The 20,256-nt window shown below is 40.4% G+C and overlaps 1 protein-coding gene across 6 annotated transcripts in view; it reads left to right on the plus strand.

Annotated features, from left to right (window-relative positions):
- atp8a1 (ATPase phospholipid transporting 8A1) overlaps positions 1-20,256 on the plus strand; it is a 276,718-nt gene that overhangs the window by 223,094 nt on the left and 33,368 nt on the right. For all 6 annotated transcript variants that reach the window (XM_052045257.1, XM_052045250.1, XM_052045267.1 and 3 more), the window contains 2 exons: positions 11,820-11,898; positions 16,994-17,055. In XM_052045257.1, coding sequence (XP_051901217.1) covers positions 11,820-11,898; positions 16,994-17,055 — 141 coding nt within the window. The remainder of the gene's footprint in view (positions 1-11,819; positions 11,899-16,993; positions 17,056-20,256) is intronic.

The following is a 20,256-nucleotide window of genomic DNA, read 5'->3' on the forward strand; positions in this document are numbered from 1 at the left end:
TGGAAGGTTCCATTAGATTGGAAAATAGCAAATGTAATTCCTTTATTAAAAAAATGGAGACAAAGTGCAAACCTATAGGCCAGTTGGGTTAACATCTGTCATTGGAGAAACTGTTACAAGATGTTATTAAAAATATTATAGCAGGGCATTTAGAAAAAAACCAAGGTTATCAGGCAAAGTGAAATCTTGTTGGACCAATGTATTGGATTACTTGAAGAAGTAACATGTGCTGTGGATAAAGGGATACTGGTGGACGTACTAGACTTAGAATTCCAGATTGCATTTGATAAAGTGCCGCATCAAAGATTATTATGGAAAATAAAAGCTCGTGGGAGGTAGAATATGGGCAGGGATAAAAAAAATTGGCTGACTGATAGGAAACATGGAGTAGGCATAAATGGGTCTTTTGTGGTTGGCAGGATGTTGTGAGTGGTGTGCCATAGGGATAGGTACTAGGGCTTGAGCTTTGTACAGTTTATATAACTAACTTGGATAAAGGCACTGAAGGTTAAAGTGATTAATGACACAAAGGTATGTAGGAAAGTTTTGAAGAGGACATAAGGTCATGAGGGGATATGGATAGGCTAAGTGAGTGGGGAAAGATCTGATATATTGTGGAAAAGTGTGAAAATGTGCATTTTGGCAGGAAAATCAAAAAAAGAAACCTCTTCATAGTGAGATATAACAGAGATGCAGCAGGATTTCAGCCCCACTGCATGATTCACAGAAGGCTTGTATGCAGGTACTGTGAGTAATTGGGAAAGCTTAAAAGAATACTATTGTTTATTACTAGGGGAATTGAATACAAAAGAGGGAGGTTATGCTTCTATTAGATAAGGCATTGAAGAGACCACATCTGGAGTTTTTGAAACAGTAATGGTATGCTCAGTTAAGAAGGAATATTAATGCATTGGAAACTATTCAGAGAAGGGTTACTTGACCAGTACCTGAAATGGGCAGGTTGAAAGTTTGTAAAGGCTCAGCTTGTACCCTGCTGGTGTTTGGAAATTGAAAGGGAATGATTGAAATGCATAAGATTCTGAGCATTATTGACAGGGTGACATTATTAACAGTGTGAACGTGGAAGGATGTTTCCTGTTCTGGGAGAATCTAGAAAAAGAGGTAACAGTTTAAAAATAAGGGTCACTCATTTAAGACAGATGATTTTGTTTTCCCCCTGAGTGTCTCAAGTCTTTGGAACATTCTTCCTCAAAGGGCAGTGGAAACAGAGTCTGTGAATATTTTTAGGGTGGAAGTAGATAGATACTTGGTAAGCAAGGAAATGGAAAGGTTAGTACAAGCAGAAGGAAAGTGAAATTATAATCAGGTGAACCTTGATTTTATTTAGTGGTAGAAGAGCCTTGAGTGATCTGGCCTACTCCTCCTAATTCTTAAGTTTATATGGATATGGAACCCTAACTACATAACTGACTATACTTTAAAATGACTGGTTATAAATTTCTGTTGAATGTGAGATACTGGTGTATGTTGCGAAGAAATGAAAAGTACTATATGATTGCAAGTTTTTAATCTTTGAAGACAACATGCCAACAAAGTGGATTAGGCAAAAGTTATCTGAACTTTTTATTTTATATGTAAGATGCAGATAAAAAGCATTTTTCTATTTTGAAATGTTTGTACTCATTTGTTGAAATCCCATCAGTCCAATTGAATCATTAATCCCAGTGGACCAGGCATCCCTGTTGTGATTCACCCACAGCTGGTGTCATTTCTCCTATGTATTTTGCGCTCATCCTTGTAGTGATTTGCTGACAGAAGTTGGAACAGAAATCACAGCCTTCATTGTTCACTTGCATTTGAACAAGGGACAAACTAAACAGCAAGCTGAAGACCAGACCTGATTTAGTGGGTCCCCATTGGTACATTGATTTTACCCTCACTGCCTTGCCCACCTTGATTTACAAGTGATACCCTTTTGCAGACAGGCAGCACTGATAAAGAAACAGCAATTTATGGCAGCATCCTGGCATAAGGCCCCATAGCAAGAGGAGGCTCCATCCCACTAAACTTTGCCATTTCCTCCTTCCCCTCTCCACTTTGGAATTTTCTCTTATTCCTTTTTCCCCTCCCCCATTTCCAGGAGAGCACCAATGGTACCTGCCTGTTCCTCAGCAGGTAACACATGAAGTAACAGATGCCAGCACAGTAAGCAGCTGCCGTCTGTAACACGTAGATGGGCTTCTAACACTTTTAAATGAGGATAAAAAATTCATGAAAGTCATTTCTTAAAGTGAGGATATTCCAATTTAAGAAAATAGCATTAAAAAACAGAGCTGGAGTAGGCTTAATGGCCCTCAATGCTTTTATCCTTCAGCAACGTTGTAGTGGATCTGATGTTGGCTTCGGCTCAATTCCCCTGCCTATTCCTTATAACCCTTTGCCTTTAATATATTCATAGATTCAGCTTCCACAGCTCTTTGGAGTAGAGAATTCCAATCCTGTCATGGAAAGATTTTCTCCTCATATCGGTTTTAAACAGGCAACCCCCTGTTCTGAAACTATGGCTACAAGTTCTGGAATCCCCAGTAGGGGAAGCATCTTCCCAGCATCTGCTCTGTCAGTCCCCTTCAACTTTATGGATTTTACGAAGATCACCTCTCATTCTCCTAAACTCCAAAGAGCAAAGATCAACCTGTTCAAACTTTCCTTGTGAGACTAACCAAGAATCAACCTCTGGTTTAATAAGGGCAAGGGCATACACAGTAAGGTCCTAGCGAATAGCAAGGAATAGAGGGACCTGGATGTACAAGTCCACAGATCCCTAAGGGTGGCATCAAATATAGATAAGGTTTTTCTCCAGTTGCAGTAGCCAGAGCAGCAGAGGGGAGAAGCCAGCAGCTTTTTTTCTTAAGTTTTGTGATTGGCTAAATGCGTGGCAACTCAGCCAATAAAAGGAAGGCAGGGTGAAGCAAGTGGCCATTTTGAGAATGGGCCGGTGTAGGAGTGGGAATCTGAGGCTTTGGCTCGAGGCTTCAGCGAGGCGGTACAGGTGAGTAGCAAGGAAGAACAGGTTAGGATTTTTATAGTAGTTAAATAAAAAGACACCAAAATACAACTAATTAAGTAAAGTAGGGATACAGGATCAGGTGATGTGTTGTAGCTGCATGATGTTGGGAGCTGGTGGGCCCCATTGTGGTTCCTGGTGACCACATCTGCAGCAAGTGTTGGTTGCTTGAGGAACTCTGGCTCAAAGTTGATGACCTGAAATCTGAGCTTCAAACACTGCAACGCATCAGGGAGGGGGAGAGTTACCAGGATGCTGTGTTTCAGGAGGCAGTCACACCCATTAGATTAACTGCTTCAAATTCGGTCTGTGGTCAGGGACAAGAGTGTTTGACTGTGAGTGAAGCAGGTAGGGGGATCCAAGAGGTAGTGCTGAGGAGCCTCAGCCCTTGAGCTTGTCCAACAGGTCTGAGATTCTTGCTCCCTGTGTGGATGAGAGTGGGGGCTGTAGGAAGGATCAGCAACTGAACTGTGGCACTGTCATTCAGGGAACCATTCAGGGGGTGGGGGGGAGAGAAGAGAAGTGCAATTGTAATTGGGGATAGTCTAGTCGGGGGAATAGACACAATTCTCTGCTTTAAAGATAGAGAGTCCCGAAGGTTGTGTTGCCCGCCTGGTGCCTGGTTTCGGGACATCTCATCTGACCTGCAGAGGAATTTGGAGTGGGAGGGGAAAGATCCATTTGTTGTGGTCCATGTGGGTACCAACGATGTAGGTTGAACAACGAAAGAGGTTCTGCTGAGGGAATTTGAGCAGCTAGGGACTAAATTAAAAAGCAGAACCAAAAAGGTGGTAATCTCTGGATTGCTACCTGAGCTGTGTGCAAATTGGTACAGGGTCAATAAGATCAGAGAGTTAGATGTGTGATTCAAAGATTGGTATGGGAGAAGTGGGATTGAATTTGTGGGATATTGGCACCAGCATTGGGGAAGGAAGGAGCTGTTTCAATGGGACGGGCTCCACCTGAACCATGCTGGGACCAGTGTCCTGGCGAATCACATAACTAGGGCTGTGGACAGGGCTTTAAATAATAGGGGGTGGGTTCAACAGATTGGAAAAGTATGGATAAAGTAAGAGGGAAGGAGAGTGCAGGAGAGGTTACTGAAGTCTCCAGAATAAAGAATAAGATAAAGTTAAGGAAGGGATAAGAATTTAATTTCAGGCAACATGAAGTCAAATTTGAGAAGAAGAGTGGTGAATACAGGACCGAAGGTGTTATATTTGAATGTATGCAATGTACGAAATAAGGTAGATGAGCTTATTAGCACAGTTAGAAATTGGCAGGTATGACATTCTGGGCATCACAGAGTCATAGTTGAAAGAAGATCACAGCTGGGAGCTAAACATCCAAGGATACACAACCTATCGAAAAGACAGGCAGCTGAACAGAGGGGGCAGGGTGGCTGTTGTTTAATAAAAAAAAGAAATCAAATCCTTGATAAGAAATGGCGTAGGATCAGAAGATGTAGAATCCTTGTGGGTGGAGTTAAGAAACTGCAAGGATAAAAAGGCACTGGGAGTTACTTACAGGCCTCCAAATAGTAGTCAGGATGTGGGGTACAAATTACAACAGGAGATAGAAGAGGCATGTAAAGAGGACAATGTTATGGTGGTCATAGGGGTTTCAATATGCAGGTAGATTGGGAAAATCAAGATGGTACTGGATCCCAAGAGAAAGAATTTGTGGAATGCCTACAAGGTGGCTTTTTAGAGCAGCTCGTGGTCGAGCCCACTCAAGAAAAGGAAATTCTGGATTTGGTGCTTTGCAATGAACCAGATTTCATTAGGGAAGTCAAGGTAAAGGAATCCTTAAGAGGCAGTGATCACAACATAGAATTCACCCTACAGTTTGAGAGGGAGAAGCAAAAATTGACTGTATCGGTATTACAGTTGAGTAAATGTAACTAGAGGCATGAGAGAGGAGCTGGCCAAAGTTAATTGGAAGGGGACCCCACCAGGAATGACGGTAGAGCAGCAATGGCAGGAGTTTCTGGGATTAATTCGGAACACTCAGTTCATCGCAAAGAAGCAGCAGCATTCTAAAGGGAGGATGAGACAACCATGGCTGATGAGGGAAGTCAAAGACAGCATAGAAGCAAAAGAGAGGGCATACAATATTGCAAAAATTAGTGGGAAGCTCGAGGATTGGGAAGCTTTTAAAAACCAACAGAAGGCAACTAAAAAAGCAATAAGGGGATAAAAGATGAAATACGAAGGTAAGCTAGCCAATAATATAAAAGGATTCCAAAAGCTTTTTCGGATATATAAAGAGTAAAAGGGTGGCAAGAGTGGACATCGGACCGCTGGAAAATGATGCTAGAGTGATAGTAATGGGGAACAAAGAAATGGCGGATGAACTGAATAAAGTACATTTTGAGTCTGTCTTCACTGTGGAAGATGCCAGCATCATGCCAGAAATTCAAGAGAATCGAGGCAGAAGTGAGTGTAGTAGCTATTACTAAGGAGAAGGTGTTAGGGAAGCTGAAAGGTCTGGAGGTGGACAAGTCACCTGGACCAGACAGATTGCACCCAAGGGTTCTCCAAAGCGGTAGCTGAAGAGATTGTGGAGGCATTAGAAGTGATCTTTCAAGAATCGCTAGATTCAGGAATGGTTCTGGAGGACTGGAAAATCACAAATGTCACTCCACTCTTTGAGAGGGAGGCAAAAGACAGGAAGTTATAAGCCATTTAGCCTGACTTCAGTGTTTGGTAAGATGTTACCGTTATTAAGGATGAGGTTTCAAGGTACTTGGAAGCACATGATAAAATAGGCCGAAGTCAGCGTGGTTTCCTTAAGGGGAAATCTTGCCTGACAAATCTGTTGGAATTCTTTGAGGAAGTAACAGGCAGGATAGACAGTCGGTGTTTACTTGGGATTTTCAGAAGGCCTTTGACAAGGTGCCGCACATGAGGCTGCTAAGCAAGATAGGACCCCGGGGTATTGCAGGAAAGGTACTGGCATGGATAGAAGATTGGCTGACTGGCAGAAGGCAAAGAGTGGGAATAAAGGGGGCCTTTTCTGGTTGGCAGCCGGTGACTAGTTGTGTTCCTCGGGGGTCGGTGTTGGATCCGCTACTTTTCATGTTATATGTCAATGATCTGGATGACGGAATTGATGGCTTTGTGGCCAGGTTTGCTGGTGATGCAAAGATAGTTGAAGGGGCAGGTAGTGTTGTGGGAAGTAGAGAGTCTGCAAAAGGACTTGGACAGGTTGGGAGAACGGGCAAAGAAGTGGCAGATGGAATACAGCGTAGGGAAGTGTATGGTCATGCACTTTGGTAGAAGGAATAAAGGCATAGACAATTTTCTAAACTGGGAGCGAATTCAGAAATCAGAGGTGCAAAGGGACTTGGAAGGCCTAGTGCAGGGTTCCCTAAAGGCTAACTTGCAGTTTGAGTCAGTAGTAAGGAAGGCAAATGCAATGTTCACATTTATTTCGAGAAGACTAGAATAGAAAAAGCAAGGATGTAATGCTGAGGCTTTAGAAGGTGTTGGTCAGACCACATTTGGAGTATTGTGAGCAGTTTTGGGCCCCATATCTAAGGAAGGATGTGCTGGCACTGGAGAGGGTCCAAAGGAAGTTTACGAGAATGATCCTGGGAATGAAAGGATTAGTGTATGAGGTGTGTTTGATGGCTCTGGGCCTATACTCGCTGGAGTTTAGAAGGATAAGCGAGGATCACATTGAAACCTACCAAATATTGAAAGGCCTGGATAGAGTGGACGTGAAGAAGATGTTTCTAGTAGTGGGAGAATCTAGGACCGGGGGCACAGCCTCAGAATACAAGGATGTGCCTTTAGAACAGAGATGAAGAGTTTTTTCTTTACCCAGAGGCTGATGAATCTGTGGAATTCATTGCCACAGACAGCTGTGGAGGCCAAGTCATTGAGTATATTTAAAGCACAGGTTGATGGGTTCTTGATTAGTAAGGGCATCAAAGGTTACGGGGAGAAGGCAGGGGAATGGGGTTGAGGGGGAAAAATAAATCAGCCGTGATCGAATGGCAGGGCAGACTCGATGGGCTGAATGGCCTAATTCTGCTTCAATGTCTTACGGTGATGAAGAAGACAATACAAGATGCTGACGGGGGGCAGTGGTATGGAATATAAGTGCATGGAAGTTATGGTGCAACTTTACAAAACTTTGGTTGGGCCACAGTTGGAGTATTGTGTTATTCTGGTTGCCACACAATAGGAAGGATGTGAGTGCATCAGAGAGTGCAGAGGAGATTTACCAGGATGTTGCCTGGGATGGAATGTTTCAGTTATGAGAAGAGAGTGGATATGCTGGGTTTGTCTTCCTTGGAGTGAAGAGGCAGAGGGGGAATATAATGGAGATGTATGACGTTGAGGGGTGGATAATGAGAAACTTTTTGCATAACAGAGTGCCCAAGACTAGAGGGACTAGTTTAAGGTTGAAGACTGAGGGTTAGAGGGATCTGAGGAATTTTCTTTCACTTAGTGATTGGTTGCAATTTTGAATGCACTGTTGGTAGTGCAGGCAGCTACTCTCACAACATTTGAGTATCTAGATGAGCAGTTGAATCACTGGCATGGATGGACACAGACCAAGTGCTGGCAAATAGAATTAAAATAGATGGGAATGTAATGGTCAGCAATGACATGGTGGACCAAAGAGTTTGTTTCTTTGCTATATGACTGATTCTATAACCTAATAAACCTATTCAGAACAATGCAAATCTACCCTTGTATAAAATGAGCAAAATCCATGTGAGTTCTTCAATGATATTTTCATCGTGATTTGGTGATTTTTGTTACATACAGGGACTCCATGTTTTAGATGACAATACTCGTCTGTTGTTCAACACACATTACCACAAAATCCTTCTTACTATTTTGTGTCGATGTGGAACAGGAGGCTTCAGGATTTCCCTGTAGTTTTTCAGATTCCCCTGTTTGTTGGATTCCAGCATGGACAAATGATGTGCCACAATAGCAAATTATCTAAGCACAGTGACAGTAAATGTCCTTGTATTATATTCTTGCATGCTGCATTGTGTACTTATTAGTTTGGAGCAAAGGAAGCCTGTAACATAATGCTGTATTTAAAAAAAACTTTCATCCACAAGCCCTGAGATTAGTAGCAGGCATATTCTAATAGATGGAATTTGGCATGCAAGGTATTTAGTCAGTTGCAGAAGACTTCTCATGGACACATCATTATTATCATTTTTTGTAGTTGTTTAAATCTTGCTCCCCATTAGGTACATGGTGGCCTGGAATTTGAACAGGTGATCAAGTCTGTGAAGGAAATGTGCATTCTTGGAACTGCAAGAATAAAATCTTTAACTTGAGCTTTATCTATCAAGTGAAGTGACCAAAATGATCCTGTGGCATTAACTGAAAAAGACCAGAGTTCTTTCAATATCCAGGATAATCTTCCCACTTCAACCAATGCCTTTGAAAATTACTTTGTTTGAGTCAGTGATGGATGTTGACATCCCTAGCTCAGCTAGCATTCAAAATGCATCAATAATTGACCTTAAGATGGTGAGCTGCTGCCTTGAATTGCAACGGTCCTTTTGGTGAAAGTATTCCTACAGTCAGATAGAGACTCCAGAATTTTGACCCAGTGATAACAAAGGAATGATGAAACATTTACAAATCAGAACGTTAAGGGGTTTTGGGGGGAAGGGGGGTGGGGGGAACTAATCGATGGTGAGTGTCCCATGTGCCTTTTGCTCTTTTTTGCTTCCTGGATGGTGAATATTTCCAGTTTGGAAGGTGATGTCAAAGAAAGCAAGTTGCTGCCGTGCATTTTGGCAATCATATGCTGTAGTGTGCTGGTGGTGAAGGGAATGAATGTTTGTATAGGGTGCAAATCAATCAGGCTGCTTTGTCCTGGATGGTGTCAGTCTTCAAGTGTTGTTGGCGCTGCTCCCATCCAAGCAAATGGAGAATTTGCCAGCACATTCCTGAATTGTGTGTTGTGGATGGTGGAGCGTCGTTGGGGAGTCGCAACACTCACGTGGGATACCCAATCTTGTGACTTGCTTTGTGGTTGATCTTTTTAAGTTTCTAGTTAATGGCAACCACCCAGAATTTGACATGGGAGATTTAGTGATGGTAGTGTTTTATTAATCCCCCCTTAATGCTGCACTTGGTTATCTACAGACTTGATATTAAGGCAATTATTCATGTGTCTCTAGAATTTGGGTCTAAGGTAGTATTGTGGCTTGAGCTGTGCCCTTCAGGACTTGTGTAGATCATTCATTAATGTGCAACTGACCCTCCCTTGGCCTGGACAATGAAGTTTCCTCACCAGAATATGTTTTATCTCCTTCCTTCCCACAGTGCTTCCTCCATTAGGTGCTCAACATGGAGCATTACCAATTCATCAGCTAAGTGAAGTCAATAATTTGCAATGAGCAATTAAAGAGTGCTTTAACTGCTGATTTGAGACTATTCAGGGTCCAAAGTCAATCTTGGGACTTCCAGGGCTCTACCTTTACAGCTATATTCTGCTTGCTTCCACCTTTGCTGGAACTGTTCTGGTGGTAAATCGAGGATAATCCTGGAATTATAATGGAATCCAGGGTATTGGCTGAAAGGTATGATTCAGTAAGTATGACTGTGAGTTGCTACGTGACTCACGTGTGTGACGACACCGTCAATGTTCACCAGGTGTCCCTTATAGACTTAGCTGAGGCAGGTGTGCCTTCGGTGTGAGTTTGTTGTCCAGCTGATGCCAAGCGAGCTGTCTGGTTTCACTCCTCTTACGTTTTGTTATGGTGGTTTGGCACAAGTGAATGTCCTGCTGGGCCATATCAGAGGATGAATTATCCATATTACTGTGGATCTGTTGTCACATAGAGGCCAGGCCAGGAATGGATTGGGAATTGCCTTCCCTTAGAGTATTAATAGTAAACCGAGCAGATTTTTTCAACAAATGTGGTAGAATCATGGTCATTTTATTGATGATCCTTTTATATTCAGTTATTTCATAAACTAAAATTAATTTCCCCTCGTTGTCACTGAAGGATTTGAATTCCTGTCTCTGGATCAGTAATTCTGGCTGCTAGTTTACTAGTCTAGTCATTATGCTAGCATTCCTACATTCATCTATTTGATACTTGAAAGATCTTGCTGAGTACACACTGTCTGCATATGTGTGAACTGTGACTGCACTTCAAAAGTAATCCACTGGTTGTAAAACACTCTGGGAGGTCCTGGCGTTGAAGGTGACAGTGGAAGCAGAATCCTTTAGTTTGTATTTACCACAGAGAAGTTGTGTGATAAAGCTTTGTGTAAATTTTGTTAGAAATGAATTAAATTATTCCCTTAGAGTGATTTAAAGTAATGGAGAGGAGACAGCATATTGACTGTATTAAGAAGTGGGTTAGTCCTCTGGTGTCTTATAGGCTTAAATGTTGAATCAGTTCTGCACTGATCTCTACACTGACTTCAGTAGTGCATTAGCATTTGCTGGGGTTTTTATTTGATCCTGTGTTAGACATTGTCAGATGTATCTCGGCATTCTTCAACAGGAATATTTCTTTGTTACTTTTACTTATGTGAAGTTCCCTATTTTTATTAAAATACTCTGCATAGAATTTCCATTCGGAAGTATTTTTCAACACTTCGCAACTTGATAAATATTTCACTCTGCAAAATACAATGTGCAGTAAGTTGTGCTTTAACTGTATGTGCAGTGTAATAGTTAACTTGCATATACATTTCAAATTTGTTTCACTTAATTGAACCGGCAAAGCATCTGAAACATACCTAGACTAGATGAGTCTACCATTGAGGCAACAGTCTTGCACTTAATGGATTTCATACAATGCTTCAATAAATCAATAAGATTCCAAGCCTTAAACATTTCAAGACCGTGCATTAAGAATGTCTCGGGGCAGTATACGACATGGAAGTTGGCAGAATAACTTGAGTGTACTAACCCAGCTGCCGGTTTAATTATGAGTGTATATTATAGAAGTTGGCTCGTAGTAAGTCAGTCAAACTGAAAATATTTAACCGAGATGAGTGCTATCAGGAAAGAGTATGGCAGGGAAGGAAGAAACATATAAAGAAGAATGTAATAATAAATATCGTTAACAATTTTGAATCAATTCATTCTCCACTTCCTGAAGGATGAATATGTTTGTGTTCCATTTGGGAAGGGCCAAATAAGAAATGGTGGTTTTAACTGATCTATAGTCCCTTCAACTCAGCAAATTATTACATGAGTAAATTCATAAGAAAGGGTTTACAGTAAGTTGAATGAATTAATTAAATGAATCATTAATTTCTGGCACATCATTATTAGGATTGTTACAATATAGGCAATCAGGGCTTCTGAGTCATTGTAGTGCAACTTTATTTAAGTTCTGAATTAGATCAGAAATAAACTACATTTTATATTTAAAATATATTTTATTTTTCTACATAGTGCTCAGATTTTGTACTATTCACTTGGTTTCATTGATTAGGTTTGTCATGAGATGGTACGGATTTTAAGAATGTTATTTATTAAATGGAATTATAATTTCTATCATTAAGTGCTAGCCTGCTGGCGAGGGATTTGTGCAGCCGTGCCAGAAACTGAGAAAATATAGCAATCATATCAAAAGATGCTGCTGTGGGCAAAATGAACTGGGGGGAGAAAAAAGCCTAAGTACTTAAAAGATTAAAAGTGGTTGTCAGTAAAAACACCTCATAGTGGCGGTGGGACAAAAACACACTTAGTGAATTTGAAACTGCGATAAAGAGAAGGGTTAGAGTTCACAGTGCTGGTTTGTCGTAAATGGTTCTCATGGATTTTTCTTTTCCCATAGGTTTTCTGGGTTCATTGTTTGAATGGCCTGTTCCACTCGATTATTCTGTTTTGGTTCCCACTGGAAGCCCTCGAGCATGGTAAGCAGCATAGACAAACAGTAATGTTTAGCTGGATCTTTTCAGGTTACTTTATTTCCTCCTGCATACAATCCAAGACTTGTTGTATCAACTTCTAAACTATCAACTGCAAAATTCAATATTTACCCTTCTGTTCAACTGTGGTTCAAACTGTTCATCCAGAATCCAGCATTTAGTATTGATTGGAATAGAAAACTTTAAATACTTGCATAATAGTGAGAACAAAAATGCCTTTTCAAATGCCTTTAGTGGAAAACCCAATTTTTGTATTAGTGAGGAGGAATATCTACCTTTATTTTAAAAAAAGTTTAAAAGCAATCAATTTGTCAAACGGACAAATTCAGTGATGGCAGCTGCATTTTACCTCACAAGTGCAAGGAAAGTGAAGGATCAGAATGTTCATCTTCAAAGTATAGATTGCTGTAAGGTTTCCTAACTGGGCCACATAAATTAAAGTTTCTGTCATTCTGGTGAATGTTATGCAAGCAGTATCAAACATGTTTGGAATTAGAAAATTGTGCAGCAAGAAGTCTGCAACCATCAATCACTCAAGAGGGGTTCTGCGGTAACTAATTTATCCCTCCATGTACTGTAAAGGTGGTGTTAATAATCTGTAAATGTCAGTGATTCATTTACCACTCTCTTTTATTTTGATGCTCTGCCTTGGTTGTGGCTTTAAGGGCAGCTGGAATATCCACTTGTTTCACACAGGCAACTGCTTTTAACATGCGCATCAAAATCCAAGACAGACACACACACGATCCCATGTGCAGTTTTGAAGTAGTAAAGGGTGGAGCACGCACTGTGAACCCTCTGGCCACTTGTACTGTTGTTAGGTGGTTGAACCAGCAATCACCCTCAAATGCAGCTTGAAATAATTTTCATTTTTTAAATTTTAACTTAAACGTGCAACCAGTGCATGCCCCACTCACCCATCAGCCTTCCTTCCAGTCACTTCCCCCACCAGGCACAATAGGAAGCTGATTCTCTGCCTTCCCCAACTAGCAAGGACTACCAGACCCTTGTAAGTAAAGACTAAGCCTCCAAATACCAACAGTCACAGCCTTGGATGGATTTACATAAAGTGTTAAAATCATTCCCACATTTGTCATATTCAAATCTCTTCAGACAACTGAAAATGCAAAAAAAAACTGCAGATGCTGGAAATCTGAAATAAAAAAGAGAAAATGCTGGAAATGCTTAGCAAGTCAGGCAGCATCTGTGGAAAGAAAATTCCACAGATGCTGCCTGACCTGCTGAGTGTCAGATCTGGGACCCTGGGATCAGAACTGGGAAAGAGAAAACGAGTTAGTTTTCAGTAGCTGAATAGAAGGGGGATGGAAGGGTGGAACAAAGTAAATATCTCTGATACAATGAGGCCAAATGAGTTGATGTGGGCAGAGAAGCATTACCTGAACCTAACTGGTCTATCTCACCCTCAATGAGATGTGAGATTTCTTTATTAGTCACATGTACATCGAAACACACAGTGAAATGCATCTTTTGAGCAAAGTGTTCAGCGGGCAGCCCGCAAGTGTCGCCATGCTTCTGGCGCCAACATAGCTTGTCCACAACTTCCTAACCCAAACATCTTTGGAATGTGGGAGGAAACCGGAGCACCCGGAGGAAACATACGCAGACACGGGGAAAATCCTCTGCAAACTCCTTACAGAGAGCGGCCGAATTGAACCTGGGTCGCTGGCGTTGTAATAACGTTACACTAACTGCTACACTACCATGCCTGCCTCTATCAGAGATAATCCCTTTTTTGTACCCATCTCTTTCCTGCCATGTATGGTCCTGAAAATTTAACTTGATTTTTCTCTTTTCCAAATCCTGATAAACAGTCTCAGACTGGAAACATTAACTACTGCTTCTTACACGGACGCTGTCTGACTTGCTGAGTGTTTCCAGTACATTTTGTTTCTCTTCAGACAACTGGAGAGTCTTCTGTTACCGTAGATGTTGTTTGAAATCAGTGCTTGTGATGACGTGAATACCTTGTAATGCTGTGTTCAATCCCAGAACGCAGTGATATCGTATTTTGTTGTAGCCTGTTTTTCCAGATAAATGAAACCAAATTGGGAGATCTGAGCTATGCCTATAATTAATCTTGGGTTTCCTTTTACTAGTGGGGGTAAGCTCTGAGCCATTGTGCGATCCCCACAGGCTCCTCACTTACGGTTCCACTTCATGTTTTGGAACGTGTCTTGTCATCAGCTCAAGGGCAAGTTCAATGGGGCATTTGGGGAAAATCTGACGATCTGACAGGAATCCTTGGGAGTGGGCTTCCACAAAAAAAAAAATCACCTCCTTGTTGGCCATTGAATTTCATGAGGAAATCTTTCCATTCCACCACACATCATTATCCAATTTTCTGTAGTGGGTCTGAAATAGACATTAGACTGCTCATTGACATTTGGTGTAATACGCACCCTGGTGTAGATGTAATATGGGCCACTTGGCCCCAGAGTTGATCCTTTTTTTGTGCACATGGGTGCAACCAGAATCAATTCCTTTCTTGCACATAAGTTTAGAGGCAAAGTTGACTATAATTTGCTGCAGCAGACATTGGGGTTGTGGAAAAATGTCTCCTGGTAGTCTGTACTTAAGTAGGTTTAATTTAACTTCAGTCTTAATGACTATAGGGTTGGGGAGGGGCGACTTTCTCTGGGTGCTGCTCATTGTGCCTCCTAACATATAGTGGAAGGGCATGGGTCTAGAGTGATCCTGGACCCTGTCTTATCCCTTGCTCCCCAAGGTAATGGGACTTCTTGAAAGGCTATTATCCTTTCAAGAGCTCTCTGACATTGGTTGTTTTCCCACAACGCAGTGTCCTTAAGCTCATTTGTTCTCCACTTCACGTCATGCACTTTCTTGAGAGAAAATAAGCAAACTAAGAAAGGAAAGAAGAAATCAAATTATTCTTTTTTTTAAAAACTGAAGAAATTGAAATGATTGCAGATAACCTGTCCAAAGTTCCTCACCAGAGGCTTGGAATCATAATACCATCAACCACATAATGTGGGACTAATCACATGTAGGCAAACCAGGTAAGGGAAAAATCACTTTGGATTTTCTGGTGTAGGCCACTAATTTACAGATTTATTCAATGCATAACCATTGTCAGTGTATATGACTTTAAAAAAAACACTGCAGATTCTCAAAGCCTGAAATAAAAACAGAAAATGCTGGAAAGGCAGCAGAGTAGAAGACTCTCTGTCCTGATGCAGGGTCTCGACCTGAAACATCGACACTTCTTTTATGCCCCACAGGTGCTGCTCGACCCACTGATGGTTTGTTGCTGGAAACACAGCAGGTCAGGCAGCACCCATGGAAAGAGAAACAGAGTTAGCAGATCAAAGACATGAAATATTGAGTATTTCCAGCATTTTGTTTTCACTGCCTATATATCCTATGTATATAGATTAATCAATTGTACAGATGAAATGCCTCTTGCTCATATGCTACAGTAGTATTAGAACAGATAAGCTAATATAATGCTGCATTTCGGTGCTAAGGTTGTGCGGCCCTGCCAGAGGTGTTCTTTCAGATGAGGTGTTGAGCCAAGGTTCTGTTGGCCTTTCTCAAGGGTTTTGGATCTCATGGTGTTGTTCAAAGAAAAGCAGGAACTCTCGCAGTCACTTTGAATAAAATAATCAAATACAATTACTGTGAAGGAGGCAAACTCCTGCACACAACCATATTCCTTGTATAGCAAGAAGATAAATTCTCCCAGTCTGCTTTGAAACTTCTTGTTCATCTTCTTGCTATACAAGGAATCTGGTTGTGTGCAGGACTTTGCCTCCTTCACAGTAATTGTATTTGATTATTTTATTCAAAGTGCCTTGAGTTATTTCTCTGAGGTTGCAAAGAGTGGATATGATTGAATATGTGAATACTTGCTGAGACTGCAACTTTTTCCAATGTGATTTCCATACAAAATGACTTGTTATTTTTGCAAACTATGAAGCTTTTAAGTGATTAAATAGGGAATAGGTGAGTATAGAAAGCCACTGAAGTGCAGACTGTACTTCATTGTTTTCGCACTTATTGATTACATTCTGCAATATCACAACAGCATCATGCTAGAACATCTTCATGGTGCTGATAGGAAAGGGGACCCATACTACTATAGTAATGTAGACTGCAAGTATCCAGTACTCTTCAAATTCCCAGCATTCTAGTTTCCCCTATTGTAACTTTGATACTTTCAACTATTTGGTGAACCATTGCACTTGGAGTTTTTCCCCATCCATCATCAAGTATGTGCTGCACTTTGCAGTCATTTAGTGCACAAGTTTATTAACTTTAACCTATGCTTTAGATATTTTGTGCACCACATCCTCTACAAACTTGGATAATCTTTTAATGGCTCAGATCAGAATTCCCAGCATCAAAATTTTGCAATTCCTGTAATCACAACTGACCATGTGGAGCAGTTCCCATTGACTGCTGCTCTTTGTAATGTTTTTATATAACTAATTCATTATCCAGGATCTAACTTGCAACTTACCTGCCATCCCAAGAGCTTTCACTTTAGCCAAAAGGGCCTTGATCAGATTTTTTTTTGAAAGTTAAGATAAATAATACCAACCACATTAATGTCATCCATTTCATTTATTGCAGCATAAAACTCTCAGTTAATGTTTTTGGCCTGGGTATACAGAAGCCTTTGCCTTAGAATTATTGTTCTTGTGTTCACAAAGTGTTCTCAGCTTGCTGCTCATGGAATCTACTCACAATTTTTCTCCCACAGTAGATGTCAAGCCACCTGGCCTAAATTTTCCAAGATCATTCTTCTAATTCACTTGAAAGTTTGGAAGGGCATTAGTTATGTGTAGTGCGCAAGATGTACCCCAGAGCACAGTGATGTTTCAAAAAAAAATTCTGCTGCTATTATATCTTTATTACAATAATCCTGGAGGAACAGTTACTCACAATAACCTAGTTCTTTTAAAAATCAACTCGTACATTAACTTTGAAAAATCTACTGCTGCGATATGACTAGCAGATGTGGGATTATTTTCTTGGAGCTTTCAGCAACTAATAGTTTGAACTATTGAACTCATGTTAGTGTTTTTGCTTCCTGCAGACATTGTATTTGGAAATGGAAAGACGCCTGGCTGCCTGCTACTAGGAAATATGGTTTACACAGTAAGTTCATAAATACTCATCACCTAAAAACATTGTGATATCATTCAACAATTAATTTTGACATTTCTCCTCTTGAAGTTCAAAATGCTTCTACAAACTTGGTGAATAAATGCACAAAATTAAATATCAAAACAAAATCACTGTTTGCTTTGTGCTGCCCTGGCGAAGCTCTCTTGAAGTGAAATCATCTTGATTATTGAAAAATATTACAGGAGATGACTTATGATGAGCTTTGCTGCTAATTAAAAGCTGAGAAAACAGTAAGTTCAGGTTAGGATGTCATAAAGGCAGCTTAGATGTTTTTTATACACTGATTCAATTATTAGGAAGGGAAGTACATTATCTTTTGAGGAAAGCTGAAGACAGACCATTCCACCCATCGAAGCTTGTCTCACTCACTCTAGCTTCAGGCTTCATTTTCAGCTCCCCTTTGCCGCTGCCTCTATACTTGCCATATTATTCAGTTTTTAAGTAAGTTATTTTCTGGAGTAAGTTTTTGTCACCCTTGTCTTCTTTTTAGCTCTAGACTTCCCTTTAGCCGTAGCTGAGATATTTTAACTTCTAAGTAAAAGAATGCAATTTCCAACATTCTGAGCATTTTGCTTTCTTTTATATTAAACTTACTGCCATACTTCAGATTACACTTTTCTGCAGGTTTTTCTATCATCATTTCTTGCCACATCTTACCTCAACCATTTCCAAATATTTCAGATACAGTTACTCACTATGAAATGTGACCACTGATGTTTACAATTCAGCAGTCATATTCTCACCACAGGATCCTACGCACTAAGTTAAATATCCAATTCAATTAAATTTTTCCAACACTTACAGTACTTCATCCTTCAGTTTTCAAAATTGAATGTAGCCAGAACAAAGAAAAAAAAATCACCAATACTGATCGGACAGTTTTGGAAAGAATTACAAGTGCCATGGAAGCCACAATTTCCCAAACAGAACTTCCAGTGGTGCAAATCATTGTTGAAAAAGATCTTTCATTTTTAAGGGCCACGAAGTGTGTCATGAGCAATATTTCCCAACAGAATTTGCTTTGAGTACAAAAGACATTTGGCAGATTACCAGGAAAAACAAATGCAATGGTGTCAAAGGGATGCAAAATATGTTATCCTGCCATTGGAGGATCACAATCACTGAAAATTATAACTGCAGCAAAAGAAACAGTCCCCAGCTGATTTAAATATTAAATTCATGAATTGAAAGATGTGCAGATGTCATCAGAATTGTGGAATTTATTAATAAATGTGGATAATCTATAACTTTCCAAGTTTAGTTAATGTTCAGAGATGCATATTTATATGAATAACTTATATTTTAATTGTTTATTCATACATATTTTGTTCTCAATACTGAGACTGGAACCTGGATCACTTACCATTACATGTGTTATATGTCCAGCGTCCAAAAACTAGTTATTAGCACAAAATGTAACCAACTTCAAACACTAGCTGAATCACTATGAAGGAAGCCTGAAAGGAACATAACTGAGAAAAACATTTTGATGTTACGGGTGAATGAGCAGAAAATGAAATCTACAGAACTGGACAGGAGATCATGGGCTTGGTGTTTGTTCAACAAACAATAAATGCAATGAGTGGAGCAAAATGCATTCCATAGAGCTAACATTGAAGTATCTTTCAGGAATCTTCTGACCTCCAGCGTAATCTTGTTCTCAAGAGTGGCATTTAATTGGTTCCACCACAGGGAATATCTGAGCATTCAGCTGCGAAACAGTCTTCTATGGTTCATGCCCTAAAGGATATGGTTATCTTTGAGGGAAGGGACTGGATCTTTTCTATAAATAGAAAGTATGTTAAAGATTAAAAGTTCTGTTCACATTGCTTGTCAAGCACACAAAATCCATAAGAGGCCTGTGTGATTTATTGTTTGTGAGAGCTAACCTAAGCATCATATCTACTGAGGCACAGAAATTGGACACTGATCTTTTCAATGCAGCAGCAATCAGGATGGCATTCTGTGCCCTTGTTCAAAAGAAATAGAACCAGTGGCAGGCCATTCAGTTCCTTATGCCTGTTCCAATGTCCAAGAAGATCATTGCTGATCTTTTACCTCAGTGCCACTTTCCCGCACTAATCTTGATATCCCTGTAAGGAAATGGACAATCAACGTTTCAGATCGAGACCCTTCATCTGGACTGGTAAAGTCCAGGTGAAGGGTCTCGACCCGAAACGTCAACTGTTCATTTCCCTCCATAGATGCTGTCTGACTTGCTGAGTTCTCCCAGCAGTTTGTGTGTTGCTTCAGGTTTCAGCATCTGCCATCTTTTGTGTCTCTGATATCTCTATTTCCTCAATATCTAAAAACATACCAATCCCTGTTTTGAATAGCACCATAACAATTGAGCCTCCAAAGCCTTCTTGAGTAGAAATTTCCAAAGATTCATTACTCTTTGGGTGGAAAAAAAAATTAGATCTCATTTTAGTCCTGAATTCGTGAGACTGTGACCCAGTGATTCTTGGCACTCCAACCAAAGTAAACATCGTTCCTGCATCTACCCTGTCAACCCCCCATAAAAATTTTGTATGTGTCAATGAGATCATCTCTCATTCTTCTCAGATCCAGAGAGGAGAGGCTCAGTCTACTTGTAGAACAAACCACCCACCTCCACCCAACACCAGGAAACAACCTAATGTGCCTTTGCCACACATCCTCTATCATAAATTTAAGCTTCCTTGGGTAGTGTGATGAGATCTGTTCACAATGTTCTACCTGCAGTCATACCAGGGCCACATGTAACTTCAGTAAGATGTCTTTAATCTTGTACTCAAATACTTTTGCAATAAAGAACAACATAACATTTGCTTCTCTATTTGCTTGCTGTACTACAAGTTAACTTGCAGTGATATATGTACAAGGATATTACCACCCCAACCTATGTGCTTCTCGTAATAAGCTTTTATGTTGCACATTGTCAAAGGCTTTATAGAAGTCCAAACATAGCATACACACAGGTTCCTCTCAACTACTCTGCTAGTTACAATCTCAGAAAACTCTAACAGATTTATGAAACAGGATCATCTTTTCATGAATCCATATTGATTCTGCTTAATCCAATTATTATTTTTCCAAGTGCTTGCAACCACTTCCTTAATAATAGAATTTAGCAATTTTTAGCCCCTTGGGTACCTGCATGTGCAGCAAAAAACAGGCAGAGCCTTGCTT

This window comes from Pristis pectinata, chromosome 2 (assembly GCF_009764475.1).
Source record: "Pristis pectinata isolate sPriPec2 chromosome 2, sPriPec2.1.pri, whole genome shotgun sequence".
Classification (NCBI taxonomy): domain Eukaryota; kingdom Metazoa; phylum Chordata; class Chondrichthyes; order Rhinopristiformes; family Pristidae; genus Pristis; species Pristis pectinata.